This window comes from Psittacula echo (assembly GCF_963264785.1).
Source record: "Psittacula echo genome assembly, chromosome: 2".
Classification (NCBI taxonomy): Eukaryota; Metazoa; Chordata; class Aves; order Psittaciformes; family Psittacidae; genus Psittacula; species Psittacula echo.
This window is the reverse complement of record NC_137737.1, coordinates 70,170,669-70,190,979: the sequence shown is the minus strand read 5'-3', so window position 1 is coordinate 70,190,979 and position 20,311 is coordinate 70,170,669. Positions and strand designations below refer to the sequence as shown.

Genomic DNA, 20,311 nt, shown 5'->3' with positions numbered 1-20,311 from the left:
TGCCAGTGACTTCAAATAGTCCAGATATTATTCCCAAGGCCAACTCCTATGAAATTATCCCAGTTCAAACCTAGAGCAATTGCGCTGATTTCAGCGGGGCTAGCCTGGATTTACTCATCCAACCCGAGCAAAATGCATTAAGTCAGAGATCAGCATATGGATGAGCTGCTCCCTGCTCAGCTTCATTGCCGTTCTTAGAATGGTGGTGGTGGTGGGGGGTTATGTTTTATGAAAGGGCTGTAATCACAGTTGCAACCTTAGCATTTGACTTTAGGAGTGGGTATGTTCTTTTACAGCGGTACAACCTGTTTCACAGTACACAGACACAGTCTGGTACCTCATCAATGGGGACTGGGTGTGGAGGGAGAGGTACCTGCATCATTTATCAGTGCTCAGTGCTTACTTTTGCTCAGTATTCCAGAAAAAGGGGTGGAATGCCGTAACTCGTTCAAATGAACGATAAGGTTTTTTCAGATTCAGAACAGATACCGCTCCGCCTATTTTCAGGAGAAATAACCTACATGCTCTAACTGCTGGGAGCGGGAGCGGTGGCCGAAATCCTCTTTTACGAAGGAACAAGCCAGCGGAGCCGCCGAGGTGGAGGCGGCCGGCGCCGCTATTTAGCAGAGCGCTGCTCCAGCGCAGCAAACCAATGATAACCGACGGGACTGGCGCTCCCGGACCTGCTCTGCCCCCCTCCACCGTCCCGCCCGCTCCGCGGGGCCGCGCTACCTGCGCTCTCGCCCGCTCCCCGCCCCGGAGGAGCGGCCGCCCGCCCCGCAGAGAGGCGGGCGCGCTGGTGATTTGCCTTCGCCGGCAACAGCCCCGCTCCGGCCAGCCCGCGGGGACCGGGGCTGCAGCCGTAGGAGCCTCTCGCTCGCTCCCTCGATTGCTCCGTGGCAGGGGGGAAAGTTCGCTGCTCTTCCTCTTCTTCCTCCTTTACCCCCCACACGCAGACCCTGCGGCGCCCCGGGGCAGGGGCATGGCGGACTGACCGCTCGGCCAGGGCGGGGGGCGGCCCCGCCGCACCTGAGCGGGTGAAGGGAGGGGGGAGGCTGCCCCGCTGTGCCCCGCGGGCGGCCATGCGCGGCGGTGGGGCTGAGCGCTGAGCCCCCCTGGCTCTGGCTGTCCCCGCCGGCCCAGCCGATAGCCGCCGCGGGGCGGGCAGGGCTGGAGGGCGGCGGGGAGCCTCCCCGGGGAGAGGGGGAAGTGGGGACCTCGCCTGCCTCCGCCCGGCCGAGCGCCATGCCGCGGCGGCTGGCCTGGCTGTGCTGCTGCTGGGCGCTGCTGAGCGGCGCCTGCCGCCCCGCCGAGCCCGCGCTGCCCGCGGAGGGCGGGGAGCCGCCGCCCGCGGCCGCTTCGGGCTTCCTGTACCGACGGCTGAAGTCGCACGAGAAGCGGGAGATGCAGCGGGAGATCCTCTCGGTTCTGGGGTTGCCCCACCGGCCCCGGCCGCTGCCGCGGGACCCGCCGGCCCCGCCGCCGGGGCGCCTGACGGCGGCGCCGCGCTTCATGCTGGACCTCTACCACGCCCTGGCCGAGGGCGCGGAGGGCACCGCGGGCGCGGAGCGGGGCCCCTCGTCGCCCCCTGCCCCGCCGCCGCCACTGCCCACCTCGCAGGACAGCGCCTTCCTCAGCGATGCCGACATGGTCATGAGCTTCGTCAACCTGGGTGAGTGCCGCTGTGCGCGGAGCCCACCCGGACGGTCCGCAGACACCCGTACCCGGGGAGGGGAGGCTGGCGGCTGCTCTCCGGGGAGCGCGGCTGGGTCGGCGGTCCGCGAGGTCTGCCGAGCGAGACCTACCTTGAGCTGCACGGATGTCGGCCAGGAGGGCAGCTCGCTTCGGTGAAGGGCAAAACCTCCTCTCGCCAATGAGACAAAACTCCGCAAACCACGAGGGGGACAAAAAAGTAGGGGGCAGGTTATTATCATCTTTATTAATAGTATTTTTGCACTTGTTATGCTGGTAGCGATCAGAGTCCGTCATTCAGGATCAAACCCACCCTACTCCGGTTTCTAGGCAGCGGAGTCGGGTTCACGCCGGAGCGCAAGTTGCATTCGCTCCGTGCGAGGTCCTCCGGCTCACAGATGTCTTTCGGGCTGGAGCAAAGTACAGTCGCCTCATGCTGCTCCACGCTGTCCCCGTCTCCTCTTTCTCTGAGGAGCTGAGCTAACATGATCATGAATATGTGATTCCGTGTAGGATATTCTGATGATTGAACCCAGGAATGTGATAAAAAAAATCTGTATCTTGTTGGAATCTTGAAATAAGCTCTGTTAGACATCAACCTGTTCTTCAAACAAATCGTGCTGTCAGCGTGTTACTGATGTGAAGGGCTCCAAGTTACCATGTCAGTGGGAAAGCCATTAAGCTTTTTACTTGAAGGAGCCCTCAATGCTAGACTGCGATTGTAAAGAAACAATGTGATTAGATTGAACCTAATGTGGAGAATGAAAATATTTCAGTTGGCGAATTGCAGTTCCTTTTTTAGGGAATTCCTGTGAAGCTCAAGTATCTTAGTTGGTTGTCTGAAAACTCTCTTTTCAGTAGTGCTGCCAGAGCTACGTGCCAGAATGATGACACCTGTGAACAGCTTGCCTTGTTTAAAGCAAAATACAAGTTGTGCATTTCCTCATCTACAGCAATGATAAGTCACTGCAGCGGGAAGTTTCTCTGAGCTCCTAGAACAGGTAGATGTGTTCAGTAGCTTTGTGCCACGGTGTATGTGTTTAGTACAAGAGCTGGGTGGTTTTTGTACTTGATGAAAGTCCTGTAGTATGGTGGAAGCATCCCACTTGTGCTGCAAATGGTTGTTGAAGGATTTGTCTATGTTGAGATTGTGGCGACTGCAACTCATGCAGGCACAGCCGAGGTGCCTGGGGTGTTCTGCCCTTGCAGCAGTGCACAGGGCCCTGTGGGCTCCACGTACTGCAGTTACCCCCTCAAGGTCTCAGCCTCCTATTTAAAATTAGCTCAGAGATGTTTAGTTGGTGCTGCCGTCTCAGAGCTGTGATGCTTTGGATTGAGGCATCCTCAAATCATCCTTCAACGAAGCCAGCGTGATCCTCATTTGGCTTGGACTCTGGGGTGTGGGATTACCATAAAGGTTTTGAGTCCAAAGAGCAGCTGCTTCTCTTTTTCTCCCCTCCCGATTTCCCCAAACCTCTCTGTCCTTTGAATACACAGAGCTGTTGCCACACTGTTCCTTGCCTTGGGGAGTTCCAGGACCTATGCTTGGAGCTGTGAGTTTACAAAGTATGGTGTTGGCTGTAGATGCCTGTAACATATTTTATTTAAAGGATGCAGAGCAAGGTACTTGCAAGGGGCTGGGCGGTACCCAGAGGAGCTGATTTCAGGGAAAAATGTGAGCATGTGGTGTTTTAGAAGGTATTTTACTGCCTGCTTTATAAAGCACCAGAAGAGAAGTATTAGACAGTAAACTGAAACTATGTGTTTCTTTTAAAAATAAAAAATGTAAAATCATATGATTCAGATCAGTTCTGATAATTTTGGATCTAGACACTTATGTAACAACAAGGAAAATTATTCACGTAATGTAGTAAAATAGCATGATTGAAATGCTAGTTATGAGTCTCAGGAAGTATGAATCAACTGCAGAAATTTCTCATCAACTTCCAAGTTCCGAGTCATAAACCATAATGTCATTTAACGTGATTGTTTGTTACCAGAGTGTTGGCAAATCGAGGGGGTGAGACTGAACATCTGTTCAGCTGTTTTCTGTAGCTCGTCTGACGTGTCAGGGATTTTGGGGGGTCTTTCACATGTATATTGACGTTTGCTTTTCCATTAAACAATAATTCATTCTATTGCAATGTAGAAACCAAAGGTGTGATAGGAAAGAGCCAGCCTGTGATCTATTAAAGCAGCCTATTAGATGTAGTCTAGGAAATGCAGCAAGAGATGGTGGGGTTACAGCAGAAAGGGGAGGCTCCTGACCTCAAGGACACTGACTATTCCAATGAAGTGTATGCTATGTGACCCTGAAATCCCACAGCTGGAGTCTCCTTATAAGCAGACACTGCTAGAATTATTTACTTGGGGTTTTCTGCATGTGATCAGACCTATAATAACTTCTGCTTCATTAAAATCGGCTTCTGAAGAGCTTTGCCTGTGTTCAACACTAAAGACTTCGCTTTCTGCTACTGAAGGGCAGGTGCCAAAGTGGTGTGAGAAGCCCTTGGTGTTCCCTTGGGATCAGGAGTGTATGGTATTTTATGGGTAATACCTGTGTACAGGTGCAGGCTGCCCAGAAGACGTGTGGGGCTGCATGGGTGTGAAGTCAGTGCGGGTGACCTACCTGCAGGTGCTGATATTGCCTCTGCTGCAGCCCAGAACAGTTGATGCACCTGGTGGTGCTGGAACGCCATCATCTAGGTCAGCTGTGCAGAGAAGTCCTGCTTTGTCCTTAGAGTTTGCAGGTGTTAATGTTCTTTTAAAAGTGCGATTAACTTTTCCAGCCCTGTAGTCCCAAAACAGTCAGTAGCTTGTAATCATTGCTGATCTTAATGTGCAGTGCTCCAGCCCTTCCTGACCAACATATATATCCCTTCAGTCTGGGGGTACAACTGATGTGTTTTCTGTCTGGGGAAGGCTATGCTTCCGTACGTGCTCAGCGTACCAGTCCTCTTTGTTGATGTCTTGTGAAGCCAAGGGATGTTGGTGAGGTCTCAGGTTATTCAGGCAGCTCAGACTTGTCCCAGGCTCCAAGGTGATGTCCTGGGAAAGTTTCTTTTAAAAATAAGAAAAGAAATAAAATTTAAAAAGGGGGACATAGAGGTGTGGATGCTCTCCAGCTGCAGGGAGAGAGCTGCTGTCTTACACGAAGGACAAGAAACATCAGTCTTTGAAGTGCAGAGTCTGGGATTTGTCTTGCCTACCTGGTGATGTCTCCACTGTAGTATGGACTTCGGAGGTATGGGCAATGATTCCCGGTGGGGCTGACTATAGAGGAACTTTGAGTGTTCAAGGTTTCTAGGAGATGCTTAGCACTTTGTTTTATAAGGCACCTGGAGAGATGTATTGGGGAGTAGAAATAAGTGTTCTGTTACAAGTAAAACCGCATGTAAGATATAACCAGTTCAGGTAATTTAGATAATAAATTTCATTTATCAGGTTAGATACCAAAAAATAATTTGACAGAAAACATCATCTATCTTCAATAAATTTGGTCCCTATTTTTGGAAGATGATCCTAGAAGTGCCTATTTTGGATATTTTCACTAGTATGAGACACCCAAAAAGTGCCTGTTTCTTTCCATTTCCCATATAGGAAGTCTGGATATACATATAAGTAAATGGATATATAAGTACATATAAGTAAATGGATATAAGGTGGATATAAGGTGCTGTGGAGCAATCCTGTGTCAAAACGAGGAAGAAGCTTTCCTGGTGATCACCTGTGCTTTCCTACCCTGGCATCCACACCAGGAGAAAAAAGGCACATGCTTCCCACAAGAAAACCCAAGGAAACCAAGGCTGAAGAAGCTGGGTCTCTTTAGTTTGGAAAAGAGGAGACTGAGGGGTGACCTTATTAGTGTATATAAATATATAAAGGAGGAGTGTCACAAGGATGGAGCCAGGCTCTTCTCGGTGACAACCAATGGTAAGACAAGGGGTAGTGGGCTCAAACTGGAACACAAGAGTTTCCACTTAAACTTGAGAAGAAACTTCTTCTCAGTGAGGGTGACGGAACACTGGAACAGGCTGCCCAGGGGGGTTGTGGAGTCTCCTTCTCTGGAGACATTCAAAACCCGCCTGGACACATTCCTGTGTAACCTCATCTAGGTGTTCCTGCTCCGACAGGGGAATTGGACTAGATGATCTTTTGAGGTCCCTTCCAATCTCTAACATACTGTGATACTGTGAATCCAATGAGAGTCTTTGCAGGTTCTGCTATCACTCAGATCTGGGGCTGCTGGCAGGTGGATGGCTGTGCAGGAAAAGCCTGAACCCATCAAACCCTCCAGGGATAAGGACCATAAAAAGTGTGCTTTTTGGATCTGGTGCCTGGTTATCCACAGTGTTGTGCCTTTTTGTAGCAGGTGAACAGCATGGATTCACTGTATCCCTGTATTTTTGGAGAGAGGGTTTCCCCCTTTAATGCAAGACCTACAGTTCTCTTGGGAGGACTTCAGGCAAAAGAATGAGGGAAAAGCACAGCTGTTTGCCAAGCAGTCCTGCAGGCAGCCCTGAAGCTTTTCCATGTGATTAAAGTTGGGATCATGGTGAAAAGCCTCTTTGATCTTTGAATCCCCAAGCCCTAGGCGATCCCTTTCTTCCCTGCAAGACTTCAAGTATCTGCTGAGGCAAGGGTGCTCCCTTTCAGTGCAAAGGAGCCGCTCAGAGGTCAGTGTAAGGCTTGCCGTACAAATACTCTCTCTCCCATGGCCTATAAAGCAGCACCTTCTGGATGTGATGTCTTCCAAGCAGGCTTTTCATCTTTTTGGCAGCCATCACCTACCAGATTTCCTTCTAGGAATGAGCTTGCACAAATCCATGGCAACTTAGGCAAAAGCAACATACTTTCACTCCACATGACTTTTCACAGGAGGGAAGCAGCACTACAGCATCCTTATGTGTGTTTCTAAAGCAGGTGAATTTTTTCATCTGAAGGATTTGATCAGCCCACCTGTCTTTTTCCTGGTATCATGCTTGCTGTCAGGGGATATGAAATGAGGCAACCAAGATGTATCAGGGACATTGCGTGATTATATTGATGGGACCGTACCATTCATACTGTCATCCCATCTGTTTACACTCTTGGCCACATGTTGTAAAGGTCAAGGCATCTACTCAAAGGGAATAACTGGAGTGTGTGATGCTGCAGATCTGGCTGTGTTGCCAGCTGGCTGTGTACAGCCTTGCGCTCTCGGCATGCGAGCAGCGTCCTCCACGTGTGTCCAGAGCAGGCCAGTATTAGAAATCATGAAGCTGATGATGGGAATGAGTTTACTGACTTCTGCCAAGCCTTGTATACTGGGCTTCGATGCCAAGACAGATCCCAAGCGTTGGAGTGCAGCCTTACATTTGCTGTTCAACTGTTGCAGCTCAAGGTCCTCATTTATGTCATCTCCTTGAAGTAGTTGTTGTTTGAGAGCTGCCTGCTAGCATGCAGCTGCCTAATGACATGGTTAAAACTGCAAATGGTCCTTTAGAAGTCTTCAGCTACTCCAGACTCTGAATTCAAGGGACTGCAGTCCTCCTGCCTTTGGCAGGAGCCCTGCAAGATGCATGGCTCCTGGTGAAGCTGCTCTTCAAAACCTGCACTGCTGAAATGAATGGAGGGTCACACTTATGTAAGGGCTAAGTGTCATCTGGACTAAGCTACTGGAATCAGACCATGTGGCATTTGTAGGACTATTCTCTGTCTTGCGAAAGCTTTTCAGAGCTTGAAAATTTACTGTCTTATATTTGGGGGAAATGTTGAAGTCTTACAACAACAAACAACAAAAAGTGATTGTAATTGGAAAAAGTCAGGATTGCCGAAGCAGTCTTGATTGATTTGACTCAGATTTTGTATGTGTAAATAGCCACAAAGTTGCATTTTGAAATACAAACCCAGGTGTGGGGTTTGTTTGGGTTTGTTTATTTTTTGTAAAAATAAAAGCAATGCTTCCTAGTTCTTTTCCTCAAACAAGGTTGAAACTAAACCACTTCTTATGAAAAGGTTTTATTTTGGCAATTTTCTTGCAGCTGGACATGGCTTCATCAGAAAATTGCTTGGGCAGCTCTTGTGGATGTCTGGTGCTGAGCTCCTGCAGGGACTTCTTGCTGGAGGCTTGCACCTCTGCTGAAGAGCTATAGGTCCTGCCTGGTCTCTCCTGGTGCATCGCAGTGGTGATGTGCTCTCTTGTAGTTTTAAATATAAACTTTTAAGTGGTGTTTGTGATTTAGGAGGAAGGAAGGTAGTGTTTAGACTTTCCATGCTGCAGAGGCATGATTCTTTTTAAGTCATCTTGCCTCATGGCTAACTTGGCGGGGGTTAGAGTAAGGTACGAGTTACTTAGGATGTAAACAGTCCCACCGTGAGTTTCTGCTGTATCCCAGCAGTTGCACAGTAATGCTGTTAAGTACAGTCCACCTACTAATCATTTAGTGCTTCCATGTGACCATTTATATGGCAATGTGAAACGGAGAACAAGCACTAATGCCTGCTAAAACATATAGAGATTCCCATTTGTTTTAGCAGGCATCAGACCTCAGACCCTGTAAGACAGGTTAAGGACCAAAAACTCTTTATGTGCATTGGTGGGGTGCATGGAACTTTTCTGTTCCAGTGGGGCAATGGTTTTAAACTGAAAGAGGGTAGGTTTAGGCTGGATGTAAGACGGAAATTTTTTACAGTGAGAGTGGTGAGGCACTGGCACAGGCTGCCCTCAGAAGTTGTGGCTGCCCCATTCCTGGAAGTGTTCAAAGTCAAGTTGGATGAGGCCTTGAGCAACCTGGTCTAGTGAATGAGGTCTCAGCCCATGGCAGGGGGTGTGGACTGGATGATCTTTGACCATCCCTTCCAGCCCAAACCACCTGCGATTCCAAATGTGGAGAGAGCGTTTGGGACTGGGATTCTCCATCTGTGATACACCAGGGGTGAGGGGCCATGTGTGAAAACGTTGAGCAGGTTGTTTCCAACTTCCAGCCATAGTTGGTGGATGATGAGGGGTGGTGCCTCCTGCCACTCTGTCTGCAGCACTTGCAGCAGAGGTGGCCGGCACTAGCACCCCAAAAAGGCACCTGCTCCCTGAGAGCATGCGGTCCTGTGCTTTGGACCCAGAGCAGGTTCCCAAGGCGATGGCTTTGGGAAGGGCACAGCGCTGTGGCTGCCACAGGGCTGTTGCAGGAGAAAAAGCTTAATTAAAGAAACAGCCCCTCTGGGACTGGAGGGGTGTTTAATACATCATGTTGGACTTTGATTCCTAAAACCTGCTATGGATTTGGGGCAGTATTTCTGAACTTTCAGATACTTAAGAAACAGCCTTGTAGTGTTGAGTGGATTTTGAGGCTGGTTTTTGTTTGTCATATTTGTGTTGGGTTTTTTTGTTGTTGTTGTTTTGGGTTTTTTTCCTTGGTGATGGCATGAGATTACTTTTTGTTGTTAAGGGCACAAAGATTTTGACAGCACTGCCTTCAGCTCTTTTTATTTTATGTTGCAGTGTTCATCGTAGCACAATGGCAGAATTGAATCAGTGGTAGCAACAGTGGGATTTTTTTGGCAAAAAAAGGATAATGTAGACAGAGCCGAAGTGTTCTGCTAACTAAAACAGTAGCTGTATTTTCAGAGAGCTAGACATGACTGTTTTGATCCAATGTGTTAATCACAAGAATACATAACTGCTTTCCTATGAACTTTCCCCTTAAAAATATCCAGTGATATCACCTGATGTTTTGCATGAATGCTCAGTATAACCAGAATTTAGAACAGCTGGCTCCATATAAACGTGGAATATTCATAGGTCAAATATTAGTGTATAAATAAAAACATTTTGAAAGTGAAAACAGAAGCACAGTATTTGAAATATACTCAGCATGCAGATGTACTTCGTGGCTTGAATAGCTTTGCAAATTCATCAAGACAGTGTTAACACTTGTTCCGAAGAAGTCAAATTTCCCGACAATAAATGAGAAAGTGTTTTTCAAACAGTATTCCAGAGTTGTTACTCCATGTATTTTTATGGTCATTTGCAGTATGAGACATGCAAGTTAGCTGTTTGAAGCCCCCCTTTAAAGAAGATATATTTGATCAACCCAAAATCTTAATGGTAGCAAATTGAGAGCCACAATTTCTTTTATCAAGTGCAGGCTGTAAAATATGCCTTGTTTAAAGCATGCGCACAAATGTTCCTGGTGAGGTGTGCTGCTGTACGCAGGCGCCGATGCAGTAGTCTTATCTTGTCACTTACTGCATTGCGTTTACGTGGCGTATATGGTCAAGGTATTAGACATTCTGTTTGTACAAGGGCTAAGGAGTGACATAATGTCTATTGAAGCACAGGCGTTTAGCTCCACACCAGGCAACAGGGCGCACTTAAAAAATGAGAGCAGATTAGAGCTTGTGGGCAGGTTTTGATAGTCACACCCGTAAGCCAGGAGGAAAGAGTCTGCAGTTTTGGTGTGAAACGGAGCTGCTTTCTTGCATCCTTGTGTCTCCTGGGCTTTTCAGACCATTTAATAGATAAATCTGGGAGAATAAAGCTGTAAGCAATCAATCCCAGTCCTCTTACAAGGAATAAAATTGTCCAAATGAGTTGGAAAAACGTTGGGCTGTTACAGGCATGTACCAGATGCAAAAGACTTCTCTGCCTTTAGCTTTGTAAGCTCTGTGATAAGAGGTGTTTGGGCATGAACACTTACTGCAGCATAACTTCTATTTTTTTTCAGACCGTGTTAAAAGTATCTGGGTTAAGGCTATTTATTGGGGAATAAAGGCATGGTTGCAGCTTTATTTCTTGTGTCACAGTGGTGCAAGCTCCCTCTGGCTGAATCCAGATGAGCAGAGGTTGAAGCAGCAATCTTTAACTGTCAGATACTTCGCAGGAAAAAAAGGAGGAAGCAAAATGTCACTTGCCATACACTTCCCATTCATGTTTCTTCTCTTCTAATGCCCACACTGGTGACATACTCCGTCTTAGCTGTGATAAACGTTTCTTGGTGCAGGAATAGGCCTTATAAGCTTTCAATATACCTGGGTCTTCATCATGATGCCAAGGCCAGTTCATCAACATGGAATCATACAATGGTTAGGGTTGGAAAGGACCTTCATCTGGTTCCAACCCCCCTACCATGGGCAGGGACACCTCACACTAAACCATGTTGCCCAAGGCTCTGTGCACCGTGGCCTTGAGCACTGCCAGGGATGAGGCATTCACAACTTCCTTGGGCAACCTGTTCCAGTGCCTCACCACTTTCACAGTAAAGAATTTATTCCTTATATCTAACCTAAAGCAGTGAGAAGCCTCTCTGAGGGCCGTGATCTGTATGCACAATTTTGGTGAAAAATGGTGGGAGCAGAGTTCTAAAATTTAAGCCTGGTATGAAATTGTCAGTTGAATATCTACACAAAGGTCTGATCCACAAGTATGGAATCCAGGTGCTCGATTTAAACAGTGGAGCTTAGAGAAGATACCCTCCATTTTAGAAACGCAACAGTCTCTTGCCCACAAACTGTCATCCTGGGACCGCATTTCAAGAATGCAGACCCTTTTGCTTAATTATTGTAACATCAAACGTCTTTGACATGAAAGGGACTAAGCAGTGGCTATGTAAGATAATGACTTGTTTATAAAAATAATTTAAACAGCATATGAAAGGATAAACATGCATGTCCTGCCAAAATTCACTGTATGTTCTGCAGGCCTTGGTGATTGTGAATCTCTTGGCTTGCCCTTTCAATTTCTTTTTGTTTTTCTTCTTAACCCACAAAGACAAAAAGGCAGAGGGGGAAGGGAGTGAAGAAAAAGGGAGACATAAAGTTATTTAAGGAAGTTCTAACTTATTGTGCTATGGAAGAGAAAATACTTTTGCTTAACACACTAGAGATTTTCATTCTGAGATGTCTGTGTCTTGTCTCTTGCATGTGGTAGTTTTTACACTTTAATGATTGTAGCAGCTGTCCTGTCCAGAAATGTGCCATTCTGCAGAATGTGTAATGCTCGTTACTTACTAGACAATGTCAGAATACTGCTCTCCCTCTCTTATTCAGGACCTCAGAGCACTTCGTAAGTGTTGAAGTCTCACATTGTGCTCTGACAAACGTTAATTGTTACTATACTCATGTCCAAATGGCTAAGCTGAGGCCTGAAGGGTGTGACTGGACTGGGGCTATGATGAGGTCTCTGAAATTCTTGCTTCCAGTCCTGTGATCTAACTGTGAAACTGAGCTCTGTGTTGGCATCCTAGCAGATCCCTAAGTGGCCTGTGGAGTCAGTGGAATAGTAGAGTCTTATTTGGTGAAACCTGCCCTTTCTCAGGTTGCAGCATCACTCATCTGGAGACGACAGATTCTCACCTGGCTTAGGCTTTAGTACTTCCCACTTGTGTACCTTGCTCATCCATGTTGCCTAGTCTGAGCTTTCTGCAGCCATGCTTTGTTAGAGACATGGCTCCTCAGAAGAGCTTGCAAACAGCAAACACCTCTGATCTTTGTGGGTGCTACCTGAATATGAATTTCCACCAGACGTCCATTTGTGTATGATGCCTACTATTTGCCCTAAGTGATAGCTTTTGGAAGAGAACAGCTTTTCCTGTGTGGTCTCTGACTGAACAGTGCAGGAGACACTTGGGTGCAGTGGATGGTAGCATGAGCATGAGGGCAGTCTCTGGTTTTATGTGTGTGTTGAAGTGCGGTACATTGGTGTAAGCAGGCACCCTCAAGGAGCTGGATAGGAAAAATTAAAGCAGTCAGAGGCTAGCACATTTTTCACTTGAAACTATTGGAAAGCCTAGTAAAGGTTTGTCTGGCTTTTGGTAACATCCATGAAAATGGTGATGTCCATGCTGTGGGGTGGTAATGTTTTTTGGTGATGTCCATGCTGCAGAGTCATAATGCCTTTTGGTAGTGTTCGTACTGCAAGGAAGGTAATTCGAGGTAGTCTTTTGAGTTAACTGATAGTTTTGTTGAGAAACTCCAAATAAAAATGCAGTGTAATGGCTGAAGTCAGTATAATGACTTCTTTATGTTTCAGGAGCTATTGGGACTGGGTCCGCCTGATACTTTTGCTATTGCTAGTCTCAGTAAAAACAATTTTATGGGGTCCCAAAACAGTCTGTTGCTTCTGGCAGCCAGAGAGCTGGCAGTCCCGACTCACTGAGGCTTGAAGAGATAGTTCATTAATTCATGGCACTTTCCAGAATAAACATGGCAAACCTCCTCTGAAATAACAGATGGTAAATTCTCCTTGTCACTCAAGACTGCACATTTGTCTTCAGAAAGGGGCCATGAAAGAAGCTGTCCATCTCCTAATGAATGAGAAAATAAATAGAAGAAGAATTGTGCATTGTGTCATGCTTGACATAGCGAAGCTTCGGGGTGGAATAACAACAAACCTTTCCTCCTGTCTTATCCCTGTAACATGTGGATCTAAACCAAGCAATGCCCACTGGGCAGGCTATCAGATGGAGTAAAGTTTCATAGCTCTTCAGCAAGGTTCCCTGGTGGGAACAACTGCCTTTTTTACTTCTTTGACTCTTTCTGTTTACTTCTTTGACTCTTTCTGGGAAGGTGGATTTCAGTACCTCTCAGCTTTGGGTCCTCAGGAATGAGACCCTCTGGTTTCTCTGTGTTGTGAGACTTGTGAAGGCTGCTACAAGCTGGGGTTGCTTGGAGCGCACAGATGTTTTGTGCAGCTTGTTATTTTCTATGTTGGAGGTTATGAGTCAGATTACTGTTTCCAAAATGTTTATGTGAAATCATTTCTGAGTCATATATTTGCATCATATACAACCTGTCTGACAATCAAAACATTCAGTGCTCAGCTAATGATTATACTAAGTTTTCCAACACTCTACTCCAGCATAACATAATTACATGGCAAAGTGCAATATATTACTTTGACAGGGTTCTTCATGCGTCTTGTGATGTCAGAAACATCATCATTGCTATTATTTGAAATTATCAGAGAAATATGGACTTTGTTTGCATGAAACGAAGTTAAGAATAGTGAGAGGCAGTCCCTCAGAAACAAAATGCCTTGCAAATGTTCCTGGAAATGGGCTTCTTCCATCTCCAAGAAAACATATTTCACGAAGTTGTATAGTGGTTTCAACCTTGTTCTCTCCAGAAACTTGCTTGATCAGGACTTACTGGTGAATCGACAGAATAGTCGTGGATATTTACGTGGAGAAGTTGCTTGGCTCCCAGGATTTGGCATTTGCCCTGGGAGGCTGTTTGGTAGTTTCTGTATAATACATTTTATAAGATAGAACTGGAGTATTTTTAGCAGTGTGGAAGACATAAGCAGTCTGTAAACTGCAACTTAATGCATGCTGTGTTTATCTCTAGCGTAAATAGGGATTGCTTACAGAAGTATTCTGAATAATTAGGGCAAACATTTAAAATTGTATTTACCTTCAGTTGTGTGAGAACTAGGGCAGGAGTATTTGCGGCCGTGTTCCAGGGAATTCAGTAACTCCTTTTTAACTGTTTATCCTAGAATGGGATGGGGAAAAACAAAGCACCCCCCCAACTGTGTGCTAAGGAAACAGTAAAGTAAATGAAAAAAAGGGGCGTAGGGCTGCTCTTTTGTTTGTTTTTTATATAACTAACAGTGAAAAAGCATATGGATATTGAAATGGAAAACAATTTTAGGGCTGAGTTGTCTAAATTTGGTTTGCAGTCTTTTGGAATTGGCTTTGGGAGCTCAATTAAAAGTGTGAAGGGCACTGGCAGGTCCTTTTAAGTATAAAATATCATTGCATTTCATCACTCTTACTGAATTGGCAGTATGCAAAATGCAGGATGGATTATGATGACATTCTGTACGTTCTTAGTGAAAACAGCATGGACAATATAGTATTGGACTTTCCTGGCTACAAGTGTCTGTCTGAACTGTGCGTAGTAATTAGAGAGTCCACGTTTGGAGCAATAAAAAGCATCCCTATGCAGTATTAGCGAGCACCATCTCTGCTGATGTACTCTTCTTGGCCAGTATCAGTGGCAAATACATAATTGGACTATGAAGACCAATATATTGTGAAGTGTAGTGGAAAATGCCAAAAAAAATTTCAGTTGGATGGAGTCCATTTGTCCTGTGCTAATTTCTAGCCCTGTAAACAAACACAGCTGCTGAGTGTAGAATCAGTGCTCAGAGTGGTTAAAAACAGTGATGCATTGCTAGTGAGATCACGGCAGAAAAAATATGTAACATATGAGGCTGCAGTAAGGATCAAAACTATCCTCAGCTCTGATTAATTGTTTCTGTTTGTATATTTTCATCAGTTTATGATGTTGTAGGGTAACTGGAATGTCAAGATGGCTTTTTAATATCCAGACCGTTCAGCTGAGACAGTTGGAGTATTAAGTATTGGTGAACTGGTTGTGAACTTTTGTAAAAAGGGTCTGAATCGGTGGCCACTATGTATACGTATGTATTTTATATTTCTCTTTTTCATACCAATATGTTATTGATTTGGTCATCTGGGCTTTACTGTTGTTTGTTTATATATATATGAAGGATCCATGCAGGTTGATTTTCCTATAATTTCATCTTCATTAAAATGTCTTTAGAAGTACTGCAGTGCTGAACAAGGGACATGAGGCTTCAAACATTAGAAACCTCAGGGCCAAGCCTGCTAGGTCATTGGCAAAGCAGCAGCACTTACACTGTAATTTGTCTTGTGGCCCAGTTATATGTTTTGACATCCCTGAAGTGACTAATTGCTCTGGGGAAAAAAAAGAAGAAAAGAATGGTCTTGGTTACTGTAGTAGAAAAGACAGCTTCCAACCTTTTCTGTCCATTGCATCAATTGTTTAGTGACTGCTGCATGGTCGTCCCGAGATCTAGCAGGGTAGGGCTTCTGTGGCTTGACACAATGCAATTACATAATGCTCTTGACATCATATTGTGCATCACCTATCCCAACTGGTTATTAAAGAGATTACTTTTTCCTTCTTGGTTTTGAGAAGAAAGAAGACTAAAGGGGCTAGATAGTTCAGGTGGGAAGTAGCAAAGAGTAAATGAGACAGAATATTAATCCCTGTGTATGACCGATCAGAGGAGTTGTTGCTAGGGAATCCTCCAGTGCTATGCACTTGTATGTAAGTTGTGTGTTGAGGATGGCTGAGGTAGCAAGGCCTATGTGCTTCATGTGAGGCTTCACTTCTGACAAAGCTGTGGTGGTACCTGTAAAGGCTTTTTGCCATGTGATTTTCCTGGTCCTTGGGCAGCTTGGTTGCACATGTGTTGCTGGGAGGCTGTGAAGCTGAAACAGATGTCCTTGCTGCTCTGCAGTTTCCTTTGGGCTCTGCAGTTGCAAGGTCTCCATGAGCTCCTGGCTCTCTATTTCTTGTCCTGCCCCAGTGGCCTTCACAAGCTGCTTTTAGAAGCCCAGAGAGTGGCAGGTTATCTTCTGCTGCAAGTCTACATCTGCTTTGTAATATTAAAATCTTCTATGAGATAGCCTTGGTCTTTTGAACAGCTCTGGTTTAAAAATTTTGAACATATCATAGCCATCTAGGGCTTTGAATTGTGCAAGGAGCTTCACTCCATGCTCTCCTGCGGCACACAGTGGTGCCACCCTCTTCAGAAGCCTGAGATACCGCGAATTGTTCTGTGTCTGCAGGATGCGACCAAGGTCCGTTGGTGTCCCAGGTTCTGGAAACGTCCCTTGCCGCTACCCCAGCTCAGCTACACGCTGGCATGGAGAGTTTAAATCTCAAACTGTCAGTCTGGCACTTTCCATAAACACTAAATTGACTCCGAGTGGCTAGGTCTAGTGCTATAAAACATACCGTTCAGGTCTTATTGCCAAGAAAAAAAAATTACCTGTAAATAGCAGACTTACAGCATAGGGGCTTGTTTCTGTGCTTACGCTTTTTACATTTCCATTTTTGCACCAGCTTGGCAAGGAATTAATGTAAAAGTCAAAACTATTTTTATGTAAATATATGCATTATCGAATCTCTTACTCATAAAGCAAATACTACTTTAAACCCACACAAAACAGCTGAAGCTATATATATTTTCTCACTACTGAATTTGGCTTTTAATAACATGGAGTGGACTGTCCAAAATAAAGTTAGGAATCAAGGGCACTTTATTTTCCAGCTAGCAACATATGTATTCTTGGCTTTGGACTGTACCAGTTTGAGATGGAAGAAAACTTGGATTTGTACTACAGGTCTTCTCAGCAATTAGAGAGATCGTGGTTAAATAAACATATTATATTTAAATTAGCAAACTTTTCTGGAAGTCTATAAAGATACAGAAAAAAGATGAAGGTTATTAAGAAACCTTGAAGGCTTTGATATGAAGCAGTGGCTTTCTAATGTGTTTCTCCTGCTGAAAGTGCAGCCTTGTGCCAGATTCAGAAGCAGCAGCTACCTGGAGAGAAGGCTGTAATCTTCAGAGTCCCGTAGATTTCACTGGTGCTTTTTGAGGAGTAAGGACAGCAAAACCTGAACTTAGCAAGTGCAGACAAACCCAAAGCTGAGGTTAGGGATTGTGTACTAAGCCAAGGTCGTATGGCATGGAAAGAGATTATAGAATCATAGAATCAACTAGGCTGGAAAAGGCTTTTAAGATCAAGTGCAACCATTACTCCAGAGCTGCCACGTTCACCACTAAACCATGTCACTAATGGCCTCATCTACATGTCTTTTGAACACTTCTAGGAACGGTGATTCTACTACTTCTCTGGGAAGCCTGTTCCAAAGCCTGACAACCCTTTCAGTGAAGGAATTTTTGTTCTTCCTGGGATTTATGGCTCATCTCCATGCCATGTGTTTTCTTGCCCCACTACTCTCCTGCCTTGTGGGAAGTTATCTGAGGTCAGTATCAGTTCCCAAAGATAAGGTGGGAAAAGTCACTTCAGAAATTCATGCAGACAAGAGATTGTTCCTGAAACTGAAGAATACCTTGCCTTGCCAAGAAGCAGTGTAGAGGAAGAGGGGAATCCTCAGCAGGATCACATGCGTTCTGCTATCCCACATTCCAGTTCAAAGTTTTAAGTCAATTAGTCAGCAATTCAAACCATCTTTGGCTGTGTTGCAGGGTATTTGCCTGCTGCTGTATGTGGCATGAAGGGAACACGTTGCTATTTCTGCTGTTTCTGTTTGAATAAACCCAAGCTGTACTCGAGGAGAAAAGAGTCATCATGCCTTCTGAAGCAGATGGGCGGTGAAAACTGCCTTGGTTATCTGAGGCTGAAGTTAATGTGAAGCACAACCGTGGAAACCCCCTGAAAATAACCCTAAACAAGCCGAAAACTTAAAATGTTGAATACAACCACAAGCAGAATTTGGAAGACCCACCAGTGTTGGAGCAAATGCTGCAGTTGGCCATGTGTGGGTCACATCCAGCCAATCTCTTGGGCTGGCTGTGCATGTCTGACTTCATGGGCATGAAGGAGAGGAGAAACATTGGGGGCTGGAGGAATGAACTGTAGTGGAGAGAGAGGTACTCATGCAGGTCCTGAGTCTCACCCGTGCGGGCAAGTGAATTTGGAGGATGATGTCTAAGAGATTCCAGTATTCTAAAAATAATGTTTTCAGCTGGTTGAAACCACAGCTCTTGCTGAGGCAGCTTTTATTTTGCCTCTTATTCCATCTTTCCTAGTTTGCATGATTCAGACCTGTGTAAGCGCTAGTAATGGTGCCTTGCTGCTGTGAGAGCAGTGCTGCGTGGAAGAGGCAGGGCTCACATGGGCAGGAGGTTTGCCATCACTGATGATGGTGAAGTAACAAGCATGCTGTCTGTCCTAAAAGCCTTTTTGTCCATGAGATCCCCAGTGCATCTCTGGGTGGTGTCCTGCTGAGCTCCCCAGATGGTTGTTGGAGTGAGGGGTTGAGCTGGCTCTGCCTGGTGGTGCCTAGGGCGGAAGCCTGAGGAAATGGTGCTGTTCTGCTTTTCTTGTGATGTCCTCTCCTAGGAAACCTGATCGTAATGTTCCTTGTTCTTTCTCGTTAAATAACAGTGTGTGTTAAAAGGCTGTGAGAGTAGGCTGCTCTGGGTTGTATTTAAATGCAAGCCTTAAGGAAAAAACTGAAACAACAGATGAATAAAATGGTTGTGGTTTAGCTTGCTCCATAAACACTATTTTCCTTTTAAATTACATTTTTGGAAGGTGAGGGGAAACCAGTTACAATTAAGTTTAAATCAAGCAGACTTTCCTTTATTTGACTGGGATGTGTGATTCATCTTGACCAGCTTTTTCTTCATGTTTAAGTCATTCTGCTTGAGCTGCATTCATTCCCTGAGCTTGTTTTGTTAACCTTGCCACCTGAACAAATTAAGCATGTGTCATCATGTGGTGTTGCCTTAAGTATGTACCTGCTGGTCACAGCTGGGACACCTATGGTTTCACCTGCTTCTCTGTGCAGCCATAGGACAATTCATCTTCCAGATTTTTTTCCAAAATCAAATCTTTGAAATTCTTTCCTGGGTATTGTGCAGATTATGTGAATACACTTCAATGTCCTGTTTTTTCACTGCTTTGGAATTTCTGTGTGTAGTGGTAGTAAGTGCAGAGGTAGTAATTTCTGGGTCCATAGGTAGTTATCTAAGGTACAACAGCTGGTACTTTCATTAGCAGTGGTGATGCACACAAAAGGGCCAGATCCGAGCAAGAAAGGGAAATTGATGTTGGGACTAGCAAGGACCCTCAGGGCCATTGTGCACAACAAAGTTGTAGGCATTTTGTCCAGCAAGCTCCACAGAAATCCTTCTCAGTTTATGCCATGTCTCACAGTTCTCCTGCCAGCTGCCCTGGCAGGAAAAGATTAAGAGCAAAGAAGTAAAGACCAGCAACTACAGGTGTAAGCTGACTTTGCATGTGAGGGATTGTCAGTAACTCAGAAATGGGTCCCAGCAGGCTCTTGCCCTGTGAAAGGCACTGAGGCTCTTTGTCTAGCTGGGGTTGATATCTGATGCTTCGCAGGACCACAAGAAATAAAAGCTTGATCCATTGATGTAACTCATGAAACATGGGACTACTACAGTGTAACAATGGGACAAACAAACATGGGAAGAATGGTGATCAGAGGTGATTGTTGCACTCTGGCAGTACTAACAAATTTGACATCTCTGGCCTCACTTCCCAAGTTTCAGGTTCCTGTTTTAGGAGCTGCAAGAACATGGCTAAGTAGGACAAAGCACACCCCAGCTCTTCTCCAAGTTTTTCACTTGCTCACTTTCCTGTCTTTTCCTCCTCAACACTGTCAACTTTTTCTTAGGAAAACCTAAAATTTGCAGCAGGAATTTGTTGGAGGTAGCTTATGAGAGATGTAGAACATGGATATTTCCTTGGGGGGAAGATCTGCTTTTGTTGAAATTTGGCTTTTGGGTCTGACTTGTGCCATCTATACTGGTATAATAATGCATGCATTAATATTTGTAGAAGCCATGACTGAATGTCATTGTTCAGTGAATGCTCCAGACATAGTGTTGGTTTAGATGAAGTTTGACATTATATCCCTATTATGTATATGATGAAGAATGAACTCAGAAGATCTCCAACTCCACTCAAAATTATTTGAAGCGATATGTGGCCGGTAGGTACCCTGTATGTGGGTGACTGGTTTAACTGGGATATTTTTCAAGAAAATGAGACAGTTTCATGATAATGGGTAAAAAACCTAG

General features: G+C 45.3%; 1 protein-coding gene across 1 annotated transcript in view; it reads left to right on the top strand.

Annotated features, from left to right (window-relative positions):
* Positions 1–1,245: 1,245 nt before the first annotated feature.
* The window catches only part of BMP6 (bone morphogenetic protein 6), a gene marked incomplete at both ends in the record, with an annotated part of 87,221 nt that continues 68,155 nt past the window's right edge, over positions 1,246–20,311 (top strand). Inside the window, one exon of the mRNA XM_080610505.1 lies at positions 1,246–1,672. Within this exon, the coding sequence (XP_080466631.1) occupies positions 1,246–1,672 (427 nt within the window). The remainder of the gene's footprint in view (positions 1,673–20,311) is intronic.